The 26,990-nt window shown below is 36.4% G+C and overlaps 1 protein-coding gene across 12 annotated transcripts in view; it reads right to left on the reverse strand.

Moving 5' to 3' along the window:
- The window catches only part of RGS7 (regulator of G protein signaling 7), a 269,020-nt gene that overhangs the window by 100,871 nt on the left and 141,159 nt on the right, over positions 1 to 26,990 (reverse strand). For all 12 annotated transcript variants that reach the window (XM_071549622.1, XM_071549613.1, XM_071549612.1 and 9 more), the window contains one exon: positions 4,935 to 4,985. In XM_071549622.1, the coding sequence (XP_071405723.1) occupies positions 4,935 to 4,985 (51 nt within the window). The remainder of the gene's footprint in view (positions 1 to 4,934; positions 4,986 to 26,990) is intronic.

Below are 26,990 nucleotides of genomic sequence, written 5' to 3' on the forward strand. Positions count from 1 at the left end.
AGAAATAAGACTGTTCAAATGGTACCGGCACATATGTAGAACAAGGGCTTACTCCAGGCTAGCCTTGAGCTCTTGGGAAACACTCATAACACATGCAATCTACAGAGGGTAATAGATTACACTGAACTGGAAAAAGCTTCAGTGGAAGAACATGAAATCCATTAAGTCTGATTCATCCTGTCACAACTGAATTGTACAGGCAGTGTACCTCTGTTCACCCTGTTCAAAATCTCTCTCAAGGCTTTGGGTAAATAAAATAACCACTTCATGTGAACATTTACCATTGCACTTCTGAAACCTCAGCAGTGGCTAGAAGTCCACTGATTGCCACACACAGGTAAGTACCACCTATGCTATGTGTAATTAAATGAAACCTGACCCAGATGATTTTTGCTTGAGTATCAGAATGTTAATTCTATTGGTATTAAAGCAGTGTCTGTAAATTATGCTTTTCTTTCTTTTAGTTCATCTGAAATTGAAGTCATTATTCCATTTAAATGTTACAGTACCTGACAAGATCAGATCAAATTCACCCAAGTTAAGCAAACCTCATGAACCTTCATCAAGTCTAGTGTAAATAACTTCCTATTGAACAAAGTGTGCTTGAGTTTCTCTTAAGTATATGAAAGATGAGAGTGTCTTAGTGTCCCTGGCTTCCCAGTGTGAGGATTATAGTATGTGTGCAGGCAGTATAAATTACTTTTATTGGCTTTTTTCCCCTAAGTTAAGCTGATGCATTCTACTCTTCCACAAGTTTTGATTAATGCAAAGACTGCAAAGATAAGCATGACCTTTCCATTCCCTTCTTTCTTCCTTTTCATAAGAGACCCTTTTTCTCTGTTAGCAAACTCTGGAAGTACCTCCCTTTGCTTGCAGCTGTCTGGTGGTGTCTCCCAGGTGGCAATTGTTTAGAACATCTTGTCTGGCTCTTGCTCTTTGCTGCTATCTTACTGCATATGTATGCAGAAAGGGCAGAAATAACTAAGAACTGAAAAAAATTTCAAGTATGCTTTTATAAATAAAAACTCTAATATTTTTCTTCTAACTCTTTCAGGCAAGTACTGTGTGTTATCAAGGTCATTATTAGTATGGCAGCTGCTGGAGAGAGATTTTACTCCAAAGCAAAGGATGGAAAACTGTTGTGCTATGGAGTCCTCCCTTCTTATTGCACTGCATCAGTGACCACAGTTTACACTGCTGGCAGTGGGCATCTAGTTACAAATTAGTTACACCAGTTAAGTCTAAAGACTATTAATGGCAAGAAGCAAAGCTGAAAAAACACATGAAAGTATCTATGTCAAGGTACAGTCTTGTTTTGTAACTTTAAAAGTTAGATTTAGTCATAGATATTCTTGACTTCAGTGTCATTCTTGATGTCCAATAGTAGCAAACTACTTCAAGAAACTGCCTTCATAAGCTGGAGCAAGGTCATCTGAATTCTGGAGCTGGTGCAATATTGCAGCTCTGCTAGAACAACTATCCAATAATGAAGTGCCTTCAACCAAATTCAATAAGCAACACTCAGGAGTAAAGGTACCGTAAAGGAACACAAGGGTGATAACTAAAACTATTATCTACTCTTAAAGGTTCTTTCTGAGACACCTAGGTAGAAATTATTCATGGGCTGACTGTACGATAAAATGTGTGTTTGTGAATAACACACATTTCATTATGAGAAGACTGGAAAACTGATACTGTTTTTCCTTCTTTAGGACAACAGCATGATTTACGCTTAGCATGCTGAAGGGTAGGGAGTAGAAAAATCAAGTGTTTGCCCGAAGGACATCAAAGAAATCAGTGCAAGAAGCAAGTACAGGATTAGTCTCTTGGCAATTTGAGCTGATAGCTTTAAATCAGCTCATCTACCCTTCTTGTTTCCCACTAACGATTAAAAGGACTTCAGTCTCTGGTGTGGTCAGTCTGGTACATTTCACGTCATTAATTATCACTTAAAAAAAGAAAAACACAATGGAGAAAAACAGAGTAGATTTTCCACATTAAGAGTAAATGGCACCATCAGTGAAGAGTCAGCACTTACCCTGTAATGGTCAATTCAACAAACACAAGTCTAAGTGCCAAACCACAAGCTCTTACAATTCTGTAAACTCAGTTAATTGCTCCTTTTCAGGTTGAGATCATGCTTATATTCATGACTGCCTTAAACCTCCGCATTAAAAATAACTTTGACAACTTCTGTTACTTAAAATTTTACAGATGAGTTGTAGGCTGAAACACAAATATTTTAAAGTACATATTGAAAAGCAAACAATATAACAGCAACTGTACATTGCCTTGTGTCCAGCTATTCTGGGCACAAGCTCTATTTTGCTCCACTGAAATAACTTAAAATCTGGTATAATTTAGCAGAATCCATCTATCATCTGCACTTTATTTTATTGATGGAGATTTACAGCAGCAAGCCAAAATCCTTCAAATCTTCCACTGAAAATTATTTTCCATTTACAAAAAATTTGCAGGGTTTTATAGACTGGCAGTATACAAGTTTCAGCTTGTAACTTTTTTTTACTGGAATTTACTGTTTCCAGATGAAAGCTTTACACTTCAATATAACACACTGAAAGTAGATGTTGCAGTCAGACCTTTTTTCTGCCTTAGGTTTTCCCACTATCTATAAAGCAGACTAGTTCATTCCCACTTAAATGGAATTGGATTTGTATTTCCAATGCAAAACAAAGGAAAAAATTACACTACGAAGTATTTTTTCTTGGTGCATGGTAGTGTCATTGCCTTCTTACAAGTTCTGTGTTTTATCAAATAACAAGTTTACTGAAGGAGTTGGGTGTTTTCACCTTGGAGAAGAGAAGGCTCAAGACGGGACTTCAACAGTTTTCTAGTACTTAAGGATGGAGATTCTCTTAACAAGGAGCCACACTGAGAGGATAAGGGGCAATGGGCACAGCCGCATGGAGAGAGATTTCATCTTGGTATAGGAAAGAAATTTTTTCAGTGAGAACAAAATCACTGGAACATTCTCCACAGGTGGAGTCCCCATCAATGGTGTTCAAGACAAGACTAGACATAGTGGTAGATAATCTCATCCAGATTCACTTTCCCATGAAACATTGAACCACATGATCTTCTGAGATCCCTTCTAACCTGGTCTGTTCTATGATTCTGTGAACCTGTCTACTTAGCCCTGAAATCTCAATTTGCATGCTTTCTTTGCATGAGTAGTTCACAGCACTGGTAGATGAGGTATGCAAATGATCCTTACATTTTTCTGGACAGGGTAGAATACACTCTTAAAATATGTGATCCAAGATCTACTTTATGTTGTTCTTACAGGTATGTGCCTGATATCAGAGTCAGATGGAGATGATAACTTTCAGTGCTACTGAGGCATTATTTATTTCCACATTACAAAACCACACAGCACCAGAAGAACTTTGTAACAGGACCCTAAGGGGAATTTCAAAACACAGCCAAGTAAAACCCAGACACATTGGCTAAAAGTGGACAGAAGATACTGGAAATCCAAATCAACAGATCACAGAAATATAGGGCTGTTCCACAGGAAATTCTACATTGTCTTCTCTAGAAATGGAAAAAAAACCCCACACCTGAAGATTTTATATAACAGAACATTTTCTGAAGTTTTGTCATGTGAATAGCTCTTGCTCACCATCTGTCAGGTTCTTTGCACTGGCAATTCTGAGCATTACCCAGAGAAACCATTTAGGGCTATTTGCTTTCTCAAGATTTGCATTCAGCCAGCTCCAGATAGCTGACTTTGGACTATGACCAATACACATAAGACATTTTTGACATTTTCCATAGGTTTTTTCCCATACTTAAACCCCAGTTTAAGTTAAATTACTGTGCTGTTCTGGTTACATATGTTAGTAGTTTGTCTGTTTGCTTAATTTTAATTGAATATGAACATAAGGAACCAGGGAACGGGGTTTTCTGTTTAACATAAGGTTTTTTCTCTTCTCAATTTCACAACAACCAGGCAATCTGAATCACAGCCTATGCCAGTTCTGCAGTTCTGGTTTGACAAATAAAGGTTAAGCTTCCATATCAAATAAACATAGAATGGCAATCTTTCAAACTTAAATACAGATAGGTGAGAGTTTTGTAGCTGACAATTGAGAAATTTGGTATCACACTTAGGTCTCTGGCAACCTCCACATTATCTTCAGGATGAAAACTTATGACACTGTTTAAAGTTACATAAAATTAGAACTATTTAGTGATCTTTGTCACATAACATATCAATATGTTGTGAACTGGATACTTCCAAGTATCAAATGGTGTATTGATTGTGAATTGAGGAAGGAGAAACTATTTTAAACACATTGATTTTACTTTTTGCTGGAATCTCATGATGATCATACTTTGATTTTAATATGACAGAAAAACACATTTTTAAAATAAAAAAACAAAAGCAAAAAAGCAAATTAAAACATAGATTCCATTCCAAAAAACAGAGTGGGGGGGAGGGGGGGGGGGGGAAAGTATTTCTTATCATTCTTTAGAGAAGGAAGATTATCTTTCCTGTAACCTAAAAACCCCCAGGAATTTCCACAGAATATTTTAATTCTATGATCCAGCCTTCTCTACTAGAAATAATTCCTTTATGGAACATTTCTGATTAGGTAATAAGATTCTTGTAGATCGGGGAAATTACTCACAGACTCAGACTTAAATGCATTCTCTACTAAGTAAAGCAACTATCATTATCATTCTTGTCCATCCTGGTACCTGCTCCAATAAAATGGGCACACAAAATCCTCAGATTCTTAGCAAAGGTTTCTAAGGCATGATGATGTCTGTTTTGCTAATGAAATTATGCTGGTCAAATGCTGCCAGACCAACCCCATCACAACAGAAAACAACAAAGTCAGGTACAATAATTAAAAAAAAAACCAAACTAGAATTTGCAGACATGAAAACAAAAACCAAAAAATTACCTGGGTCTTCTATAGATAAGTTCTTCGTTAACCACTGAACAATGTCTGAACCTAGGAACAAAACAACAGGCATGTTTAGATTAGTAAATTTTCTATTCCTATTCTTCAGATCCCTGAGGCAATTCATATTGTTCTTCCATGGAAAAGGCCTACATTTTTTCCTCAGTTTATCTAAGGAAAAAAAAAATAAAACAAACCTTGACCATTCTATTTTATTTTTGCCTTTTTTTTAGCTTTGCTTTAGCAGGGAACCATAGCATTCATTCTTTCTTTAGGCTGACTTATAAAAAGTAATAGAAGTGGATTAAGTGTATGATAATGGTCAACATTTTAAATATTGAGCTACTGCAAAATTTACATGGCAAAACAAACACTTTATAAAGTTAATACAAATTCTTTTTTACTCTCCTTTAAAATTATTTACCAGCTAAAGCATCTTCAGTTACCTACATATGTACTGCCAATGTATCAGAGTCCACCTCATGGCTAAGTTCTAGGCAGAATTAATTTTTCCCTTTGTACTTAAGCTCTTTCCTCATTGCTCCAGTCTCATCTTCTGTATCCCTTCATTTACTGCCTATCCATTTCTTTCTATTTAATTTCCTGTATTGTTTTAAAGTCCCATGGTATTGCTCACTTCTTAACACCTTTGATACCAGATTCCTTGCTGCTTTTCACACTGAGTACCCTTCCAACATCACCTCTTAATTCCTGACCCATCTGCTCCTCTTGGGCATGCACTTCTGTTACACTTTGCACTTTATGTCACAAGCCTTGTTTTTCAGACTGAAAGCTACAGTTGAACTTCACCCTCTGTGAACATGAACTACAAAATAAATTATGAAGCAGTGCTGCAGATAAAAAAAAACCCAACCAACCAACCAAACAAAAAAACACCCCCCCCCCCCCAACAAAAACACAAATCCTACATTCATGATTTAACAACTTTAAATAACCAAATTGGCTTAAAGGGAAAATGTAGTGAAACACTGATGGGGTGTTATGTGTATGTTCTTCGTGTTTCATGATGCCTCCAGTTCAGACAAGGAATGTAACAGGGAGAAATGTTACATAATATTTCCTTACAGAGCCAATATTTAAGATGCTCATCCATTTCCCAGCAAACATAATAAGAAAATTCTTCTATAAACTTTGAAAGAATAATAAAAATCTACACAACTCACACAAATATAAACCAAATCAATAAAATCTCTGGAATATACAATAATACATAACAATAGAATGTTGAGCATATTTCCCTTGTCACTCCCTAGATTCAGATTTTTCTGTACTATGCATAGTGCGTAATTGCCTTTGGTTTTCTTAAGGTAATGAAAATGATATTTTAAAAAGGCATTTCAGAGAAGAAAGGAAATTTACTTCTCCTTACTTTCTTAATTTTAAAGAATATAGTTCTGTAGCATTTTTTTATTACACATAGTGAATAGCTTTATCATGTCTTTTACAAAACCTCATTGATGATATCATAAATTTCCATGTGTGTATACCTTACTAATTTGATTACATAGCAATGAAAATCTGTAGAGATTGTACAAGCATTTACATGGCTTTATTTCTTAAATGGGGCAATTTACGATTGCATGCTGTTTGAGGTGTACCAAATGTTTCTGGCAGATATTCCCACATAAAAATATTCTATTTTTATGCATTTTTATAAATGCAATTTCAGTTCCTTATTTATACATATGAACTTTACACAACTGACACTGAAGGAAGAATTTTAGCTTAGTATAAGACAAACTTCATAGACTTAATAACACAGTTTCAAGCATAGCTATATTTTCATGTCAGCTGAATAGAGAAGTTAGTGAGCCATAAATATTTTCCTAAATCTTCAAAGATGAGAAAAAAATTATTACACTTTTGAATACTGACTCTTAACTTTGTCTTCCATCAAATCTCTCAGGTACCATATGGGAAGAAATTTTCTATTCTCTTTATCTCACCTTCAAACACTTCTTTCCTTTTTTACCCCTCTTGAAAACTTTCCTACAGTGACATGCCAAAATCCTCAGTCAGCTCCTGCCATCACATTTGCATACACGGTCTACACATCAGAAATTTCACCTCCGTATGGTACACAGCCTTTTGGGTTATTATAAATAATAGTGGGAAATGGGGTTTCTTAACAATTGCACCACCTGATTCTGAACATTCATTGCTGCTCTTTGCATATTTTCACACTGAAGCCAGTCCCCTGGCACCTGAAAGCCTGAACAGCAGCTAAGCAGTTTAAGCAGCTATCGCATTTGAACACTGATAATTCCAGATGCCTGACTTTAATGACAACAGCCCAGACAAATAAATATCAACATGAACACTCTTCTTTTAGTGTGAAGGCTCTTTAAGTAAAACAAAGTTGTGGGTAATTTGTGATACCACAAGGGAGAAATTTACCAGTTCATAATTTTTGGGGCCAACTCTAGTCCTAGAAGAATAACAAAGGTATTATCTTGTAGAGCTTGCTGGGTGTTTTTTAGCTACTACTTTCAATGTCTAATCAACAAGATTGTTTCATTCAATCATCCCTGTGCCCTTTTCTAAGATTTCTTACTCATGTAAATGTGTTTCTAAAAGCAAAACCATTACTCTGATTTCTTAATCTTAGGAAAAAAAATATAACACATCAAAACAGGTGAAAACAGGAAAACAGTCCTAGCTTTGAAAAAACATAGTGACCAGTAAATTCATGTACTTTTTCATATACCAAACTTCACATCTGTAGGAATTATGATCCAAGACTATAAACTTCATTATTTGTAAACAAGGACTAATACTTATAGGATGAAAATTCTTTAACTTTCAAGCCTGAACGTGTCTTGTCACAAGGAATCCAGCAAAAAGACAAGCCAGTCAGATGATATAAATTTCACCAAAGCCACTATCTCAGTATTGAACTCTTCTGTAAAGGAAAACTTCAGCAATTCAAAATAGAAAATGTTTGCTGTGTCAGATACTCAGTTCTTGTATGCTGCTCAGTGTGTGACAACAAAGCCCCAGTAGCAGCATTTTCAAAGCAGATTCTCAAGTTAAGTTCTCCAGGTCTCTCTGCCTCACTTCCAGTAAGCAGCTTCAAAGGCAAATCTGTCTTTTAGACATATAAGGTGCAGGAGACTTAAGTCAAATTGCCAATGGAATTTTGAAATCCAAAACGAACCTTCCATTGTCATGCCAATTTTTAAAGCAAATTCCACTGGACAAGGTAAAGGGATAACTTGTAATAATAAATTAAAGCAAGTACTAGCAGAAAACATTTGAAAAAAGGGGTTTTTTAGACACTGAAATGTAACAGTGAGATTCCTTAAATGCGAGCACCTATCCAATGAAGGCTAAAAAATTCACAAGATCTTACTCAAGTCCAAAAAATAAGGCAGAATTTCAACTTATTTAAAGAAATAGGCAAAAACATGTCCACATTCATACACAAACAAAAAAGACTCAAGCCCAGAAAATATAAGTAGAATTCTGAACACCAGAAGGTTGCCCTGAAGAAATTTCACCTATGACAAATCTTAAAGTAAAAAAAATCAAAAAGAAAGGACAAAAAACAGCAACAAAAAAATCCCCACAAACAAAACAGGAGAAAACCCACACAATTTTTAAACACTGTATGCATACTTCAAGCAAAACTTCTAAAGTCTGAGATTAGAAAGGTGACCAAAAGACTTATCAGTGAGACCAGCTTGATTTCCTGTTCATCAGAAATCTTAAATAATGGTAAAAGAAGATAAGAAGATAAACGACTTGCAGTTTTCTTCATCATTATGTCCCATCCTTCCTCTCCTCTCAATCAATTCCTCTCCTTACCCTTCAAACACATGCAGACACATCTAGGTACTATTAAGAGAAACAGCCCAGGATTCAGCAGCTCATCACAGTCTTCATCTGTCACTACCTTTGGGAGCTTAAGTTAAATCACATCCTCCAGTATAGTTTTGGATCCAATACGAAGTGGAGGGCAGGAACACTCCAAGCACCAAGCATAACTATGTCTATGCTCTTTCCAGCACCCATGTGTACTGTGTAAATCAACAGGCAAGAAAGCTGCAAGATCAATGCCACACCTTGTAGGTTAGTGCCTAGTCAGCAGCCTAAAGAACACTTTTTTCTCTCTCACTGACAATGTAACTTCTTTATAAAGAGAGTGAGAAACTCCACACAGAAGAGAACTGTCAGCCGATTATATTCTCTAAATCATGAGGTGCCTTAGTCCAAACTTCTGGTCAGACACAAGAAGTTTTAGGTACTTGAGTATTTCCACACCAGTCTTGAGGCATTATGGTTGGGCCACATTTTAATTCCTTTTGCTGAAACTGTAACTCTTTTGTGTTAAATAGTTCAGGAGATAACAGAAGAAAATAAATTATTTACTATCCTGTAGGACACCCATGTGGGGAGTTGAGCACCTGAAGTCGCCTCTCTACTGCTGTGAAGGCTGATGAAAGCAAAGTAGACCAGCATTGGCAAGTGTATCCTGGTGCAACACACAGCAGCGTGTGAACATGAGAGCTGCCTCCCACAAGAAAAGCCGAGAAGGAAATGGATATATTTCTCCTATCCCAAGTTTGACCTCCAAGTCCTGAAATAATGTGTAAAAGGGCAACAGTAACATCGCTGTTGTCTATCTTGAATTCTCACTCTGAAAAATTTATCCAAGATTATTTCAGGAAAACTGACAACATATTCTTGAGTGCAAAATTCGATACTTGCATAAATAGTTCATCTAACATTCTTTTTAGATCTACTAGATGTTTCATGGTATCTTCCTGACAACTTTGGGTAGAAAACAGGGAGATAGATAATCATGTGTTCTTTCTCTCATACACATGCCAGTAAGTGTTTGCATGTTGCACTTGGATAGTCTCTACAATGCAGTAAAAGCTGCCCGAGATTCTCTCTGCCACAACAGACACTTTCGCATGTTTTACATCAGCATTTTGAAAATAGTGTGTAAAACCAAATACCCTTCAAGTTCAACAAAAAAGCTTTGTGAAACTCCTCACAGTGCTTCAAGCAGTTATGCGTTTTTTTTCATATTTCCACCTTAATATCATTAAGAAATACAATACTTGCCTTCTCAAACAGTTCTTCTAATTCTTGCCATACTGCCCCCCAAAGACACCCACACACAGATGGCAGTGGAAGGAAGTGAAGCAGCAATGTAATTTCTGTTAGACACTTCATATTCACGGAGGATTTTCAAAGGGAAAATCCTGAAGTCCTAATTGAAGGATGAATACATAAATTGACTTGTGATTTTTAGTCCACGAAGAAAGTCTGTGGAGACACAGTGACTTAGAGTTTTGACATTTGCCCAGCAACATTATCAAGGCACTGCCTTCCTCACGAAGTGTTCCTATACAATCATAATTAATTTATACAGTTGGGTAGAAAAATTTTTTTTTTCCACTGTTGCTATTTCAAAACACTCTTTCAATGACTCATGCTCTTGCTGTTCTCTTTGCTTAAGACTCTGAAAACTGATGCCCAAAAAATACCCCTTTGATAAGTGTAGATTTCCTGAATAACCCAAGCTGTTTAATTTAGTTGTTTTAACTAAAATACACCCTTCGCAAAGATTTAGTGATGCGAAGTACATGAGCATAATGTGATGCTTGGCTGAAGCTCCTGAGCCAGAAGTTTCCCAGGAATGTTCATTAGCCAGCCATTCTTACACATACAGAAACATTTCCAATGGCAAACATCATCTCAATAAAAAAATTCTACAGCAATACAGTTGTACAAAATATTTCAGAGATACAACCCAGCATGGGGACACAGGCTATAACAGAAAGTCCCAAAACAGGAATTTCATGACAAAATGCCAAGAAATTGAAGAATAAAAATACTTTGTTGGGCCAAAGTTGTCATCTGAGGTTTTCAGTGTTTTATTCCCATTGTTCCACAGCCTAGCTATTATTCAGCTAATAGTAATAAATACAAAATACGAGATACAAGAAACTTTGTGGAAACTGAGTAGAAACTTCCAACTGTAATCCTAATATTCAAGTGTTACACCAGAAATGTTAGTAACTATGATCAGAACTTTGCTCAAGGCTTCTTTTTTTCTATTTGAAATATGAAATGTTTTAATATTCAGTAGACCACAGAAAGTCCAAATGAATTTCTATTTTTGATTAAGCTGTGCTGGATGTTTTTGTGCTATTTCCTCCAGATCCATGATTATTTTAAATACTGCTATGTCTTAGAGTTTACACTTCAAAGGTCTGCTGCAGGGCTACATTTTCAAAAGGGAAAAGAAAATAAGTTATTCAAATTGTAAGTACCTATACTTTGGAGCATTAGTCTGACTGAAAATCTATCCCATTCAGGTTTTACTAAAATATGGGATTGTTTCAAGACTTTATTATACTCAATTGCTTGGCATAATAAAAATCACTTACATCATATAGTATGGAATGAACTGTGTTACAAATAAAACCGACCTTTGCTCCAAATCGTACTTCCACTGAATTCAGCAAATTTTTCATTTGCAGTCTTTCATTACTATTCAGAGATTACAAATGAATTTGTTCTAAATGTCAATAACTGTGCTGCACAACTATCTGAAGCAGATATGACTCGGTCTGTTCTCAGACATAAAAATCTCATGGTAGTTCTCATGGTAGTTCTTTACATATGCACTTCAAGCCACTTGCCACAATAAAGGCAAATTTTTTTAGCTCTTGAGGATAATTCCCAAATATTCACTTAAATATAAGTTCTTTTGACAATGCAAATTGTCTAGCAAGATTTATCCATCAATGAAGATTTATAAAAAATTGAGATAGACATGAATTACCCTTTTATTCAACATCTCTTGGGTTAAAATTAAACTTAGTCATACCATTCATATTGAGTACTGTATTTCTATGTAAAATTTTGAAAATTGAAGTATGGTATATGCTCATATATGTGAGTATATATGCCAGTCATTTCATAAATTATACTCCCAACAACCACACTAAACTTAGCAAAGCAAGAAGTAAAACTTAGAGACAATATATCCTTATATGCTTCCGTTTACCAAGCCAATTCCCTCGCTGCTGTGTTTCCCTAGGAACATTCACATCAGCATTTGTAAGTTATTAATTGCAACCCTACAGCTAGTATTGACTTTTTGTCTATGATATTTTTATAGGAATTCAAAAGTAACCTTTCTGCTTTGACAAATAACTTGGCACCACATTAATCAAATATGATTTAGAAACAAATTACTTTGTTTTCCATCAGTATCAGGCAATGACCACACAGACATCACCAATGTCTCCATTTTAGGAATGTCTCTTGAAGCCTGGACAAAGAAACAATTTCTGCAAAAACCTCCTGTTTTCTGCCACCCCTACCATCACAGTCATTATGTGCAGAGGTATCCTTTGATACACTAGTCCACTGGCTTATGGGAAGCACTTGTAAGTTTACATGACTCGAGAGAATAATTTTCAGCCATCCAGTATCGAGTAGAAGAATGATAAAAAAGACATTATTCTGAACAAAACTGGACCACTAGCCCATGATCTGACCTCTGGTCTGTATTTCTCTAGTAAATATAGTAGTTCCCCATGCTGTGCTGTGGATGTGGGGGACTAGAGAACAGAGAATCATTTTGAAAAGATCAGCCTGGAAGTGTTAGTGTAATAAAAAGCAGTGCACGTCCTGGAGTCTGGATTCTATTCTTGATGTTATTTTACTGTACATTTCAATGTTTTATTTCTTTTGGATGAAACAACTGAGAACTGATGGTGTCTTACTGTGAACACAGGATGGGTCTTTTATAACTTAAACTCATGAGTATAAAAGCTCTTTGTGAAGATGATGCTGTAGCTCATTTTTTTTTCTTTCACAAAATATAGAGAAAAACTATGTTCATACAGTTGCCTAGGAGTATGCAGTGACGTAAAGACTACTTTTATCACCTGTTGCATCTTTGCTGTTTACATTGTCAGAGTAAGAATAAATAGTATCAAGATGTAAAATCACCCTCAGTGAGGGAACATTTACACACAACCATTCACGTATCTATCCAAACTGGTTCTGTCCCTCTTCTTCCCAGCCCCTGTATGCAACCATTTATTTGGATTTTGGTTTCTCCATTTAATATTTGAGAACACATCCATATATTATGCAAAATTGTTGATGGCCACCATTTCTTCCTTAACCATCAACTGCAGACTCAGGAACATATAATATACCTTCTCTTGGGTTAAAAAATAGGATTAGTAAAGAAATAGGTACTCAGTACCAGGACTACTGTTTATTAGTGGAAGGTAAAAGCAGACAAGACTTCTGTGTTGAGGCCCAGGAGAGAATAAACATCTGTCAGTGAAATAAATACACCATGTTCAATCTAGCCTCAGCAATTACTACGATTCTCTTGCTATCTTATTGTCAGATAACAAATTGGTGGACAGCAGCAAAGGGTGCTTGTGTCTGGAGTAGCAAATAGCCTGATTATGGCAGTGGGCTTGATAGCCTGGGAATGGCACCACTCTAAAATACAGGGAAAAGGGACTAGCAGTAATATGACTGGTGAGAAGTTTTCTTGATGCAAAACAGGAGGGAATATTTAAGTAGTTTATCCCCTTCTAATTTCTGCTTCACTTTGTATGAGGAAGGTTTATATTTAGAAACTAGGTATATATTAGGCTGTTTGAGTCCTCCTTTCTATTCTGTTAATTTTATATGACCCTGCATAAAACTGGGCTCCTTTCGAATACCAATATACAAATAAATGCTTGTCATAGCACTGTTTTCAGCAAATACTGTCCAATGGATGGCAATACAGGCTCATGCTTACACATGGCCTTGTTTCCTCACAGATATGTTGCTGCCTTCACTGCTGCCAAACTGGCAGTGTTGACCCCTTCCACAAACTCAGGAAGTTCACTGCATGGCCTTCACAGAAACGATTCACAACAATATGAATCCTACTTTGTAAAGCTTTTGCGCTAGTAAATGGTTCCCACTTTGTGCCTCTTGAGAGCACTTTCCAGCTGCTGTGGGACCAACCTTTAATGTGCCTGACTCTGCTTGTACAGTGTCATTCTCCTTGCTGTACGGCACTGGGAAATATGGTAGTTTAAGGTCCAGTGTTTTTTCCATAGAGTCAGCAGAGAGCCATATCTCAGGGGAGCAGGAGTTTTTTTTGGTAGCCACATTTAACAGTCAGTAGAACATGCTGATCTCAAGTGACAGATGACCAGTCTATTTGTCATTCAGCACACAAACACAGCAGCAAATCAAATCAGTCAGAAAATGTCAAAAGATTGTGTGCATCTCAAATTCTTTATGCTCATCTTCTATTGACTTTGCAAAGAGTATGTCTTCAACCATTGTCATTTCTGAAACACAAGCATTCCATTGTTTTAAGTAATGGCTGTTAGAGTATATTCATATGGGCATTCCCATGGTGGAAAGGAGAGCACTCTGGACTCTGAATCCCAAGGACCTGAGTTTGAGTCTAAGTGGAGACCATCCCCTGGCAGTTCAATGCCTCCCTGCCATCCCATGCCGTCAGATCTCGGATGCTCAGCAGGGTCAGCCCTGGTTAGTACCGGGTGCTGTGACAGTCCCGAGGACTTCTGGGGCCAGTTCTGCACATGCTGTGCCTCACCTAAAAAAATCCACTGTGCAGGCTGGAAGGGCACACTACATGGAAAGAGCCCTTCCCAAATCTTTGTTCGTGAAGTCTGACCATACATACATACATATATTTATATGCTTCTAATTATCTTCTTTTTTTTTTACAAGTTTAGGTGAGTATATTAAAAAAGATCTATAGATTCAACTTTAAAATTGATGTCCATATTTGTTACTAATACAATGAGGTTCCCCTCCCAGGTCATGCCTCTAGAAATGATTGTCACTCAAGGAAAGAAAGCAAGATGGTTTCACAACAGTTAATATACTTTAAATTTCAGCAACTTTCCCTTCTCACTCATTTAAAATTACCATTTAGCTTGCATTATGAAAGATGTCCTTGCTAGTTAGTGTTTTCTTCTTTGTAGCAAGTAGGCTAACAAAAGCAGACAAGTTTTTTATCAGCAGGAACATGAGTGCACTGAGAAAACAGAGGAAAATTACAGCTCTGAGCACAGGTTCTGAGGATGAAGCACCCACAAGTAACTATTGCTACATATCAAGCAAATTCAATCATGTAATGGTTTAGTGCTGCCTAAACTTGCTGTACTCTAACTTAGTAGAGAAGATCATCACCAAACCAAGCATTTCTGTGAAGGCAGAGCTGGAAGTTATTCTGCTGGTTTTTGTTGCACAGATCATTCAATAATTTTAGTATGGAAGCATCTATACTAATTGCTATTTCAACACATTGGAACAGCAAGTCTCTCTGCTAAGGACTATAATCAGCATTTCTAATGTGACAATTTAAATGAATAATGAAGATTTGCTGTGTTGATCATATTCTGTGGTTGCTCAATAAAGCCCCTGACTTCTGATATTCTCTGAGCTTCCTCAGCCAAAAGTGCATCCTCAAAAGGACGCTTCACTAACCATAACAGAATTCATGAGACACCAGAGTTTCTTACCTTGCAGCAAATTCTGAGGCTCTTAAACTTCATTTTGATATGATGTGGAACCTCAACACCAAACATCAAAGCTTTGCACAAAGTGAAAAATTAAAAAAAAATTCCTTTAGAGCTATCAAAATGTGTGATTCAACAGGGCTAAAACCTTTTTTAAAGCATAAAACAGAATTTTTCATCTTCATCTTTCTGACTCATACGACAGTTTCCAATGGAAATATAATAAAACAAAAATGCAGTGTTTCAGTACTTCCTGATAAGGCCAATGTCAAAAAAATTCTCCTGACAGAGTGTGGCTGTTAAAACATTTCTCAACAAAAAGCTGATTTGCCACATCAGAAAGGCTCTTAATGGATAATTCTCCTAAATTAAGCAGATGTAGAAGGCTTGTATAGAACTAAGATGGATGTGCTTCATTGTGCTATGCTTCTATAGTCTGTTTGACAATACCAGAGGACAGTGCCATAGGACCTCCTACACTGAGCACTCATACAAAGTCAATTGATAGTTTTAAACACAAGAGACAAAATAAGAAGAGAATAAAGGGCAATCTCATCTGCCTTTTTCCCTTAAGGTCTTACTTTGACAATGATTATCAGAATGAGTCAAAATTTTTATTCTGCTGTATATCTTTAATGCCATGCCATTTCCATTTCAACCTAAATTCACAGATATTGTGCAATATAAACACTATAACTATAGCAGTGATAGCTCTGCTTATCTCATATCATGCCTCTCTAATGATGATGAGTCATTTTTCCTCCTACCATGTAGTAAAGAAAACAGATGAACCTTGAAAAGCTAATATTTTTTTCAAATTTATATAGCAAATACCATTTGGAAATTGTATTTGTAAAATCACAACTCCTGTAACTACTATAGCAGCCTCCAGACAGCGAGTTATATACAGTGGGGATGAAAATGTTTGGGAAGTATCTGGAATTTCGTTTCTAAAAGATGTTTTCTTTTAGGAAATAAGAGTGAAATTAGTGTTCTGGAAGTTTTGAATCATGTCCTTGTTAAGTTTTAATTTCAAGTATATTTTTGATTCTGGTGCTATGCTTAGAAGTGATTTCTATGTATTGACAATGAAATCAAAGGGAATATTATAAAATCATTCTGTGCTTTAGTTGTATAGAAAAATACAAACTCCATTTTGGTCACTAAAAATGCTTCAAAAGTTTCAAATCAACACAGGAAGTGGTTGAAAAAAAACTGAAATATGGCTCAAATTCTTCTCAGCTATTACACATGCTGAGACTTAAAGCAAACAAATCTCAAAGTCATTAGAGAAACTTAAAATCTATTTCTTCACTCCTTCTAAGGCCAGTATGCACACAAAATTTTGATACCAGAACCATCTACAGGTATTCGCTTCTAACATAAAGAAGTCCTCTATACAGTACTGCAGATTTTTATAGTCAATGCACCTTTGCTACTCCTGAGAGGTGAAAGGGATATATAAAACTCTTCATAATGTTTAGGAATATGTCATGATTGTCTCTCAACTAGCTTCCTGTGGTATGTGAACTGAAGCAGCTGTGGTCTAAAATAAACATCTCACAACTATATGTATAAAGAAAAAACATTCAGGCTACTTTCACATGAACCACATTAGTTTTTACCAAAAGAATTAGCAACGTGATAATATTCCCTCCCTTCATCAACAACACTCCCTTTGTTTGACACCTTCACAAGGAAACCTCGATGATGTTTGTAACTAAACTCACTTAAGTAAAAATCAGTAGAACTGTCTAGCAACTGTTCTGTCCTTTCTGTGTGAAGGGAAGCTGAGGCAGGACAGGTCTCTGGGGCATCAGACAGGCAGTGTCTTAGATGCTGGTTAAGTAACTATGCTGAAAAGAAGGCAAAAAGAAAGATAAGTGGATAAGTATGAACAAGGGGCATACTATTTGAAGCACCTGCTGTTGTCTTGGTTTTGATGGATGTGGTCACCTGTATCAAGCCTGGTTATTTATATAATTATTGATATATTTGCTATTTGGCACAAGGGAAACAATTTGGCACAAGTATGACCACTGATCAAAAAAGTTTGTCACATTTTTTTGTTGCAGAGATGCACTTTTTAAAGTGAGTGTTATCTCCTAAAGATGCAAAACTTGCAAAGTGACCAGTAAAGAATTACAGAAAACCTTTTCATTGCTTTACAATTTGCACCACAGTATGTGACAGCACTGTAGCAACACTGAGTTGCCTGGTACTACTGGAATAGAGTGAATTCCCAGTTCACTCCTTAGCTCTGGTAGTGGTCACAGAGGCCAAACAGCCTGCTGTCACAGAAAGAATGGCTAAGCCAGTGATGAAAATCCAAGAGATTTACTTCCAAGGTAGCCATAGGTTATGCTAGTGTGCCTTAGTCAACACTAGTTCTTCGGGAGGAGCGGGGATGGCATTTACAAGAGGAATACTATATTCTAGGTATTAAATAAATGTTACTAAAGAATGACAGGGAAATTTTCATGTCACTTCCCATGGGAATAACTTACTGATTTTTAGTGTTTCAGTATTGCAAGATAGCATGGTTCCCAGGTAAAAATGCCCTTGAGTTATATATTATCTCACATTAACAACTTTTCTGTGCCTTACTGCTTGTTTGTATCACTCTTTTAAAAATGCACTTTTCTGTTTTGCTTTTTTTTTTCTTAAGGAAGCATTTTGAATAGTAGTATTTGACTTATTTTGTTTGAAAACAGAGCCTGTATTGATGAAACAGAATTGACTAGTTTAGACCCATTAGCCCTCATTTACTAATGTCAAATACTCTTCTAATGCATAAAATTTTGATTCTACTTTGTGCAAAAGTTACTGTAATTGCAGTATTTTACCAGTTTTTTCTTTTTTTGGTGTTACTTAAGCATGTAAGGGGAACATAAACCCAAGCAATGAGAAGAGCTTAACTTCCTTTCTCTCTGTTTTTGTTGTACCATAATCACATATCACCCTACTTATCTGCCAGATAACAAAGGTCATGAAAAAAAATAGCATGTATATAATACTGATCACTCCTTCCTAGCACTTTCATTCCTATCATGTCCTTTACATTTTTCAAACTGCTAAATATATTCAGTCTGCTATGTATGTCTGTATGTATGGCCAAACTTTGCGTATGCAGATTTGGGCAGGGCTCTCCCCACGTGGGTGTGCCCTTCCAGCCTGTGCAGTGGATCTTTTAGGTGAGGCACAGCGTGCGCAGAACTGGCCCCACCGTTTAAGTCCTGAGGTCCATCTGCCACGGCCGAGCGAGCTTGGACAGTGATGGTGAAGTCCTCAGGACTGTCACAGCACCAGGTACTAACCAGGGCTGACCCTGCTGAGCATCCGAGATCTGACGGCATGGGATGGCAGGGAGGCATTGAACTGCCAGGGGACAGTCCCCACTTAGACTCGAACTCAGGTCCTTGGGATTCAGAGTCCAGAGTGTTCTCCTTTACACTACGGGACTGCCCCTCAGTCTGCTGTATTATACAGAAATTGGTACGCAATTAAAAATAGTCATTAAAGGACAAGATTCCAAGACCTCCACTTCAGCAGGTGGCAGCACCACTAAGCACCCACTTGCAGGCCCCCAGCTCCTGGCAGTGGCAGAAGCAGGCACAGGATTCCCATCTCCTCCAGAACAGCAGCAGCCCAGGGTCTTGATGACAGGGGTGGGTGGCTTTTTTCTTGGTTTTCTCTGACCTTTCTGGGTGCTGTCTCATGTATAGTCCACTAATAATTTGAGACTGTTTACCCATAATCTTAAAACCCAGATTGCTTTGTAATAGCTGCTGTGACACATTTTGTATATCAGTGCTGAAGTATATGATTCAGTGATTTAGTTAAATTCTGAATAAAAAAAGATCTAGTCAAATCTGTAGGCATTTTACTAAAGTGTTTTTTTTTTTTGTAAGAGGCATATAGGTATTATTTTGTCTATACAAATCTTTCAAATGAATCTACTAATTTTATTAGTACTACAGTTACAGCATTCACTTACCAATAGAAAAATCTTGTATTGGAAATATCAATATTCAGCAAACCCAGCATTTTGGATTTGAGGCAGAATTATTTATTCTGTTTCTTTTATTCTTCTTTCTTATCAAGTCAATACTAAATATAGAAGAAGAACATGTGTTATTTTTTTTAATTATGTCAGCAAGAATACTTTCATCTCCAAAAAACCTGAAAAGTTAATTCCAAAGGTTCCCAATACTGACACAATCCTTTATCAGAAGAGCTATAATCTTCTCCTTATTTGACAGATACATTGATTGGAGAAGAGTTTCAGCTGACTGAGGACACCTACAGCAAATATTACAACTAATATAGTCCTTTTTTTTTTTGCTACATATTCTACCTGTCTATATGCTTGCTCTAGCTGATGAAAAACTTAAGAACACTTGCTTGCAATGTGTGCCATCATCCTTTCTCTGTTTGTTATTTTCCTGTGAATTAAATGTCATGTTTGGATCACTCATTATAGAAACCAACAATTAAATTGAGTAATTCCATTGCTAAATCACAAATGACACTTCAATTTTTAAAACAAAAAATTATCGGCATCTGTATCTGATGTCCTGTACAGAAGATCATCAACTGTCACTCATGAAATGATATTTTATTTCCTTCACTTATTCCTAGACTTCTACATCTCTCGCTACATCTACCTGCACATTAGGAGTCCTTTTTTGAGTATAGATAGTACAGATAGTTTCTATCTTGTCTTGACTAGTAATAAACTGAGCATAGAGACTCAGCAAATATTGATGTCCAAGTTTGATGGAGTGAACTGAATAGCCAGGATCATAGAGATGTGCCAGAAGTATATGCCAAATACACTGAATTAGAGATTTTTATCTCTTTTTTTTTCATAGCAAAGGATCCAAGAATATTTGACACAAACCGCTTGAACTGGAGGCTAATTCTCAGACGAACAACTATGATTTGATCTAAAATAGATGCAATATCTAAGAGTCTAAATTGCCATTTCACTTTCTAACCTCAATGTTTATATTGCTTTCTGTTCTTTCCTAAAAGAAGTATAATCAGAAGAAAACTCAAATATTCAAACTCTGCAGTTATCAGTTGTGAGTTTTCAGTTGAAATCAGTCACAGAATATTCAATTAGAGCACTATATTTTAAAACAGAAGTTCAGGTGTAAATGGATAACAGTATGCAGTATGTGTTGGATTCTCTTCCAAAACAATTTAAGGAGATAGTTAATTCTTACAAAATAGTAATATTACCACAGAGAATAAAGACAATGCCTACACACACACCTCATCCTGGATAGTCATAATTCAACTAGCCTTATTTAGAACATCCAAACCCTTCATAACTCACATCGCTCAAAAAAGTAAGACACACTTTCCCTATAAAATTCTGGTGCTTTCACAGGAAGTCATGACTCATTCCACATTTAATAATTCACATACATTGATGAAAGCTTTTCCTATTTTCTGATGCTTAAATGAATAATCACCCTTCTCAAATAATACAAACGGGTACCATTTCCAAAAACATGCAATACCTTTCATCAAAATGCATGTACATTCAAGCACTTTGGAAGCTTTAAACTAGTAAAGCCTGGTAAAGGTGTTCCTTCTCTCATTAAAAAGCTTTAATGGTGCCTTCCCTCTTCCCAACTCACTTCTTGTTCAGAAATGTGTTGCTCCTCTTCAGAGTCTGTAACTGAGAGCTCACTGCCGCATTTCTAAAACGCAGCTGGTCCTACATTTCTGTGTTGGAACTTTCCAAGTAGCATGCTAGCTTAAATTTATTACTTTATCAATTTATCTTGGTTCTACTAAAATACGTTTTGAAAGGATATTTGATGTTCAACATAGTATTTCACTGAAAATGGCTTATCCCTAGCCTACTACAATAGCTTGTGTTTCATAGTTTTTTCATGGCTTATCAACTGCCCTATGAGGTCTTCCTCTGACAAATACGCAATTCCATTTTAATGTAACTGTGTCAATACGAAGTTTTTCAAATACTTTTTTTTACATTTTACATCCCAACATTAATGATTAGAAATAACAGGTTTAAGCATAATCAAAAGTGTAATTATATCAATAAATCCAAACCCAACTAGGTGACTGGTTGGATTAAATATGGTATATCATCCCTTAGAATAATAAGAAGAGAGTTTTACTAATTCAGACTAAATCACAGAATTATTTAACTCAATGCAGAGCTAATTTATAAGCACCATCCTAGATCTCAGCTACATCACATGAAATTAAACAATAATATTAGACCATACAATTCATTCATACATTACTTTTGTGCTGGTCTGACAGAGCTCAGGACAAGCACTGCTGAATTGAACATGCTCTGTAGTTCAGGAGCAAACCACTCCTTACTGCAGCTGTGTTGCCGTCCCTTGTCTGACTGCTCAAAGCAGTAATGAGCTATGATCAAAACATGGAGAAAGAGAAACATCCCACTTGTTTGGCATTTTGTGTTTGGGTTTTTTCTTTTTAAGTATGAAGAAATGTACTTTTAAGACCTAAAGAAAGAAAGTGAGACAAGCCGCACTCTTCTATTTATTTTCAATGACCATCGTAGAAGAGTAGGTTGCTGCTATGACCAGTTTTCCATGCATTTTCTGGCAAATAGATTACTGGCCTGTAAATAGTTCCCAGTTTGGGGACATCCTGCCTGCCAGAAAGTTCTGTGTAAGCATGACACAAAATCAAGGTTAGTCTCATAAATTCTGCTTGAGCAACAAGATGTTCTTTAACAGAATCATATTTTCTACTTATTTTGAGTCCAGAGCAGCCAACCCATTGCACAAGCAGAACAGATGGGGTCCATCTGCAAGTGCTGGCCATTGTAACTCTGTCTTCATAGCTTGTCATTTTAGAACCCATAATAAATTTTTTAGATGATACATGAACAATCTGAAAATATGTAGGTAACATTCAAGTTCTAAATATTTCCGTAAAACTGTATTTGACCCCAGGCAAAAAAGGCAAAGAGAGGAGTCACTCCACCTCCACCTTTCATTAAGACAGATTCTGATTTGTTCCATTGAATAGATGCCTTTGTAAGTATAAAAAGACTTGATAAAATTGTTTAAAAACACCCACTTCTGGAGATCAGATAGTAGGAACACAAAAATACTACTGTTCAGAAAACAGGTGAATAGAGAACTATGAAGTGTTTTTTCTCTGAGGAGTAAGTAAGAAAGGAAAATTCAACTTGAAATGATGACTGATTAAATTAGCTAGGATGAAGAGAGGGTAAAATGTGGGAAGAAAAGCAGAAGGGAGAATTTATGTAAACAAATCATTAACAGGCAGGTTTGGCCCAATGCCTTTTCTCTATTCACAACACATTACCTGCTCTAGAAAGAGTTCAGTCAACAACTGTCCATTTTACTGTATGCTTGGTTTGAGATCTGCAAGCTTTTCTTTCCATAAGTCCAAAGTTTAAAATAATATAGTCTTGAGAAAAAGGCAAGAGGTCTATAGATCTATAAATAATTTCCACCTTTTAGCTACCTCACAGTTTATCATAAAAGCTTAAAGAAAAAAAAATCTGGTATCAGACAAGCATGTCAGGTGCTGGTATCGATGAGGCCCTCACATGCACATATTTATTTGGTATTTGGCTCTAAAGGAAAAAAACAAACAAACAAAAAAATCAAACAATCACTGACAATTTTCTCAGTATCTTTCACAAACCCGTTACATATAGAGAACTGAAATCAGAAACCTGTGCAGCAGTTTTAAATTACTAACTCCTATGCCATTTGCAACAACTGAATGCATAAAATAAATACTTGCATGCCTTGATGGCTACATTGAGATCCAAACTGGTAAATTAAACACCTGAAATGCATACACCTTGTTGATGTTTGGATATCAAAAGTACACTTACAGCTGTTGTAGTACAAAAGTTTACACACCTGCCTGTGAGTCTGTAAAAAAATATACTATTTTAATAACAGCCTTTTTACTTTCAAAGCACTTTGTCAAAATCCTTCAAAAGGCTAATATTTTAGGAAGGCCCATGGTGGTTGAATTGTCTGCTGCAAATACCCATGTCTGGTGTTTTTCATATGATAATATGGAACCAAATTCACAGCAACAACTCAAATCCTTCACATTCTGTCATTCTAACAGTGAAACACTCAGCAAGTATCCATCAGCTCCACTCCTCTTCTACACTCAAGCACCACCAGGCCTTATAACAAAAAATATTATCTTACAAAATGTGCACATATATATAAGGAGGTGAGGTTAATACTAAAATCCTTTTCTTTTATTTCTGTTGGGGTTTTTGTTTGTTTTGTTTTGGGTTCGGGGGGGACATGTTTGGCTTTATGTTGTTGCGTGGATTTTTAAAATATTCTCAGTGTTTTCCAATTAGTTTGGCTCCATTTGCCAAGTATTGGTGACGTCTGTGTCCTCCTTCCCACCAATATGTGAAGAACTTTTAAGTAATTTCTTTGTGCCATCTACCTGGATTCCTGAAGAGTCCTGGCTTTCTGATCTGTTCCTCAGATACCACACTCACCAGCCTGCACCTTCTGACCTCATGGCACCTGCTATTACAGCTCTGCCCATTTCCTACTCTAGTCTGGAGGGCAGCATACACTTCATTAGTCTTTCTTAGCAGGAAAAACAAGTAACCAAGAGCATCCACCCTGAGGTTTTCCCTCCCTTAGGCAAAAAGAGACAGATGCTGTGGGGGAAGCAAAATGGCAAGGTGCACTGCAGGAACGCCTGGCTTTGTGCCTTCAAAGCTGCCAACATCCTCTGGCCTCGGGGACTGCTTAGTCTGTGGGGTTGGGATAATAGAAAACATCGTAACTCCTGCCAGCTTACATGTTTTTTTTTGTAATATCAAGGCTCGCTCTCAAGCTGCATAGGCTAGAAAGTACATTATTGACCTTCATTATGAAGCACAGGAGTATCCTATAATAGGCTCTGTCAATGTGTGTAGCACTGTAAGTAACACTCATCACACATTTGAACACTCTTATTTCCTGTAAGCAAATAGTTCTTGATACCATGATTCCACTTAAAATTATTTCGATAATTTGTGGAAAATGAATTACTATCAGTGGCCCACACATCTGCATAGAGATGGACAGTCAGTCACAGTAAGATGCATGAAATTACTTCCCATGTGGTTGACTTTCTAATTTAATGTATCTCCCTTTTTCTCAGGAACACAACTGGCAGAATATAACAGCAGAAATTCTTCAGGACATTTTCATTGTCAAAAGGTGTGATTTATGGAAAAACTGTTTGTTGCAGCTAAAATTTTTTAGAAGTCTTAAGTGCACCATTTCCAACATTTTCCAAAAAGAAATTGAATTTTTCTTTCTGCTCTGGAATACACACACACACACATATAATATATAAATTAAAACCTGACAGTTTTGCTTCATAGAAAGATGAGAATTTAGCTTCTTGTCCTAAGTCAGGAGGAAAATTATTTTAGGATTTCAAATCTTAGTGGCAGGAGGTGTCTTGCCAGCTCTGTCAGCTCTAAAAAAGCAAAATGCTTAATAACCTTTGTGTAGTTTTTCAGAGAGCTGACTCGATCATGCAGTACCAACCAAGAAATGAAAATTCCTATCTTACTATTCTGCTTCACAAATACCCAGCATCCTTAACAAATAGAAATTTCATGCATGCAGTTACACTACACAGATAAAATGGACTGCTCAGTCAAGATCAGTCACTTCAATAAACATATCCAAGCTGAAACAAGCATGCAGATAGGCCCATATCAGGCAAATGCTGAGGGAAAAAATCCACATTCACATTAGCTCCTAGTAAAGCAAAGGTAGCCCGAGTGTAACTTAGTTGCAGCAAGGTGGGGGTCATCAAATGACATCCCACTAAAGAGGAAAGCCTTGATGTTAGGGTGACATTAGTTATCACAAAGTGTGCATATACTGATTTATAATAGTACCATGCAAAACTAGTCCATGGATAACTTAATTGCTATGCTGTCCTTTTGCTAAGACAAGTCTGCAGTCTTCTGATGCAAGTGTAAAGACAAAGCTCTTTTTCTTATAGTTGGAACCAACAAAAATAGGAAATAAATCACAAGTAATCTTGTAAATCCTGTTAACTTGATTTCTTGCTTAAGGAACGTATTCTACTGGGAATGATTTTATTTAGTTGGATTATTTTAACTGCTGGCCAACTATGTTTATTTGTCTGTAACAATGGAAGATTGAAATCTGCAAATACAGAGCCACTTTCTCTTTGCATGCAGTTCCTTTAAGTATTCCAAATTACTTTAAAATGTTAAGAGAATAAGACAGAATAGCATGTACTAAAAAAGGTAAAATTGAAGCAGAAATAAATTATGTTGCTTGAAAAGTCCCAAAGTAAGTCAATGTCAGATGTCATTTAAGTGGAAAAGGAGACTATTATTTCAGACATATTTCTACCATCATAAGAAGAAAAGGTAATGAGTGCATTTACAGTGTATTGCACGTAGCAGAATAGCTCCAAATAACCTATCATTTGTGCCTGTACCAGTAATACTCACCACGTGTCTACATTGCTTGTTATACATATATAATAAATAATCAGCACTCAACTAAAAACATGCCAACAGACAACAGAGTACAATAGCACATAAATAAAAAAAATTAGATATTTTTCAACGAGTGTACTCCAAAATGTACTAATATTGATCTCTGCATATAAAACAATTGCAATACTTGCTTAACTACAGCCCTGTATGCAGATTTTCTATATAACACTTCCATTCGAATTGACAATAAACTCAAGACACAAACCTGCTAACTTATATTGCCAACTTTAGAATTACATTACACTCATACAAAGTGACATTTACATATCTCAGGTAGTATTGTAAAGTTTTGATTTTTGGCAAGACAGTTGATACTTTTTGGACGCAAAAGTTCTGTCCATAAAGAAACCAGACTGGGTTTCTTTTCCTTTAATCCAAGTGGATGTTCATTTCTGAAACAGTTTCCAGAGACTATTTAACAAGTATACCAGGAAAAAGATTTCACATTGTGGTATAAACTCTACTAATGTTCAAAAAGCACTTCATGATGTACTTCATTTATGTTCAGTTACACATTTCCTCTCCCTATTCTTAACAGGAGCAGCAAATTTCCCTTCTGTCTCAGAAATTAGTGACAGCAAACAGAGCGCTGACCCATTCTTCTCAGAAAACACTTCTCTTCTGACTACCTCAAATTACTCTGTGAAAAAATTCCAATGTGATTTAAATAAACAGCTTTGTGGTCATAGAAGTACCTCATAAACTGGTGGAGTCAAGTAGTTTACTTTTCTCTGCTTCTTAATTAAAACAATTACATAAAGTAGAGGTCCCTGGAAAATTCTCCCTTATATTTATCCCACTAGTTCTAATCATTGCTATGCAATGTCAATAGTATTTCTTTCTAAGAGATTTCCAAGACATAGCCAGTATGGAAAACCATTTTCACAGAACTCCTGAGTAGATTTCTGCACATTT

This window comes from Pithys albifrons, chromosome 2 (genome assembly GCF_047495875.1).
Source record: "Pithys albifrons albifrons isolate INPA30051 chromosome 2, PitAlb_v1, whole genome shotgun sequence".
Taxonomy (NCBI): domain Eukaryota; kingdom Metazoa; phylum Chordata; class Aves; order Passeriformes; family Thamnophilidae; genus Pithys; species Pithys albifrons.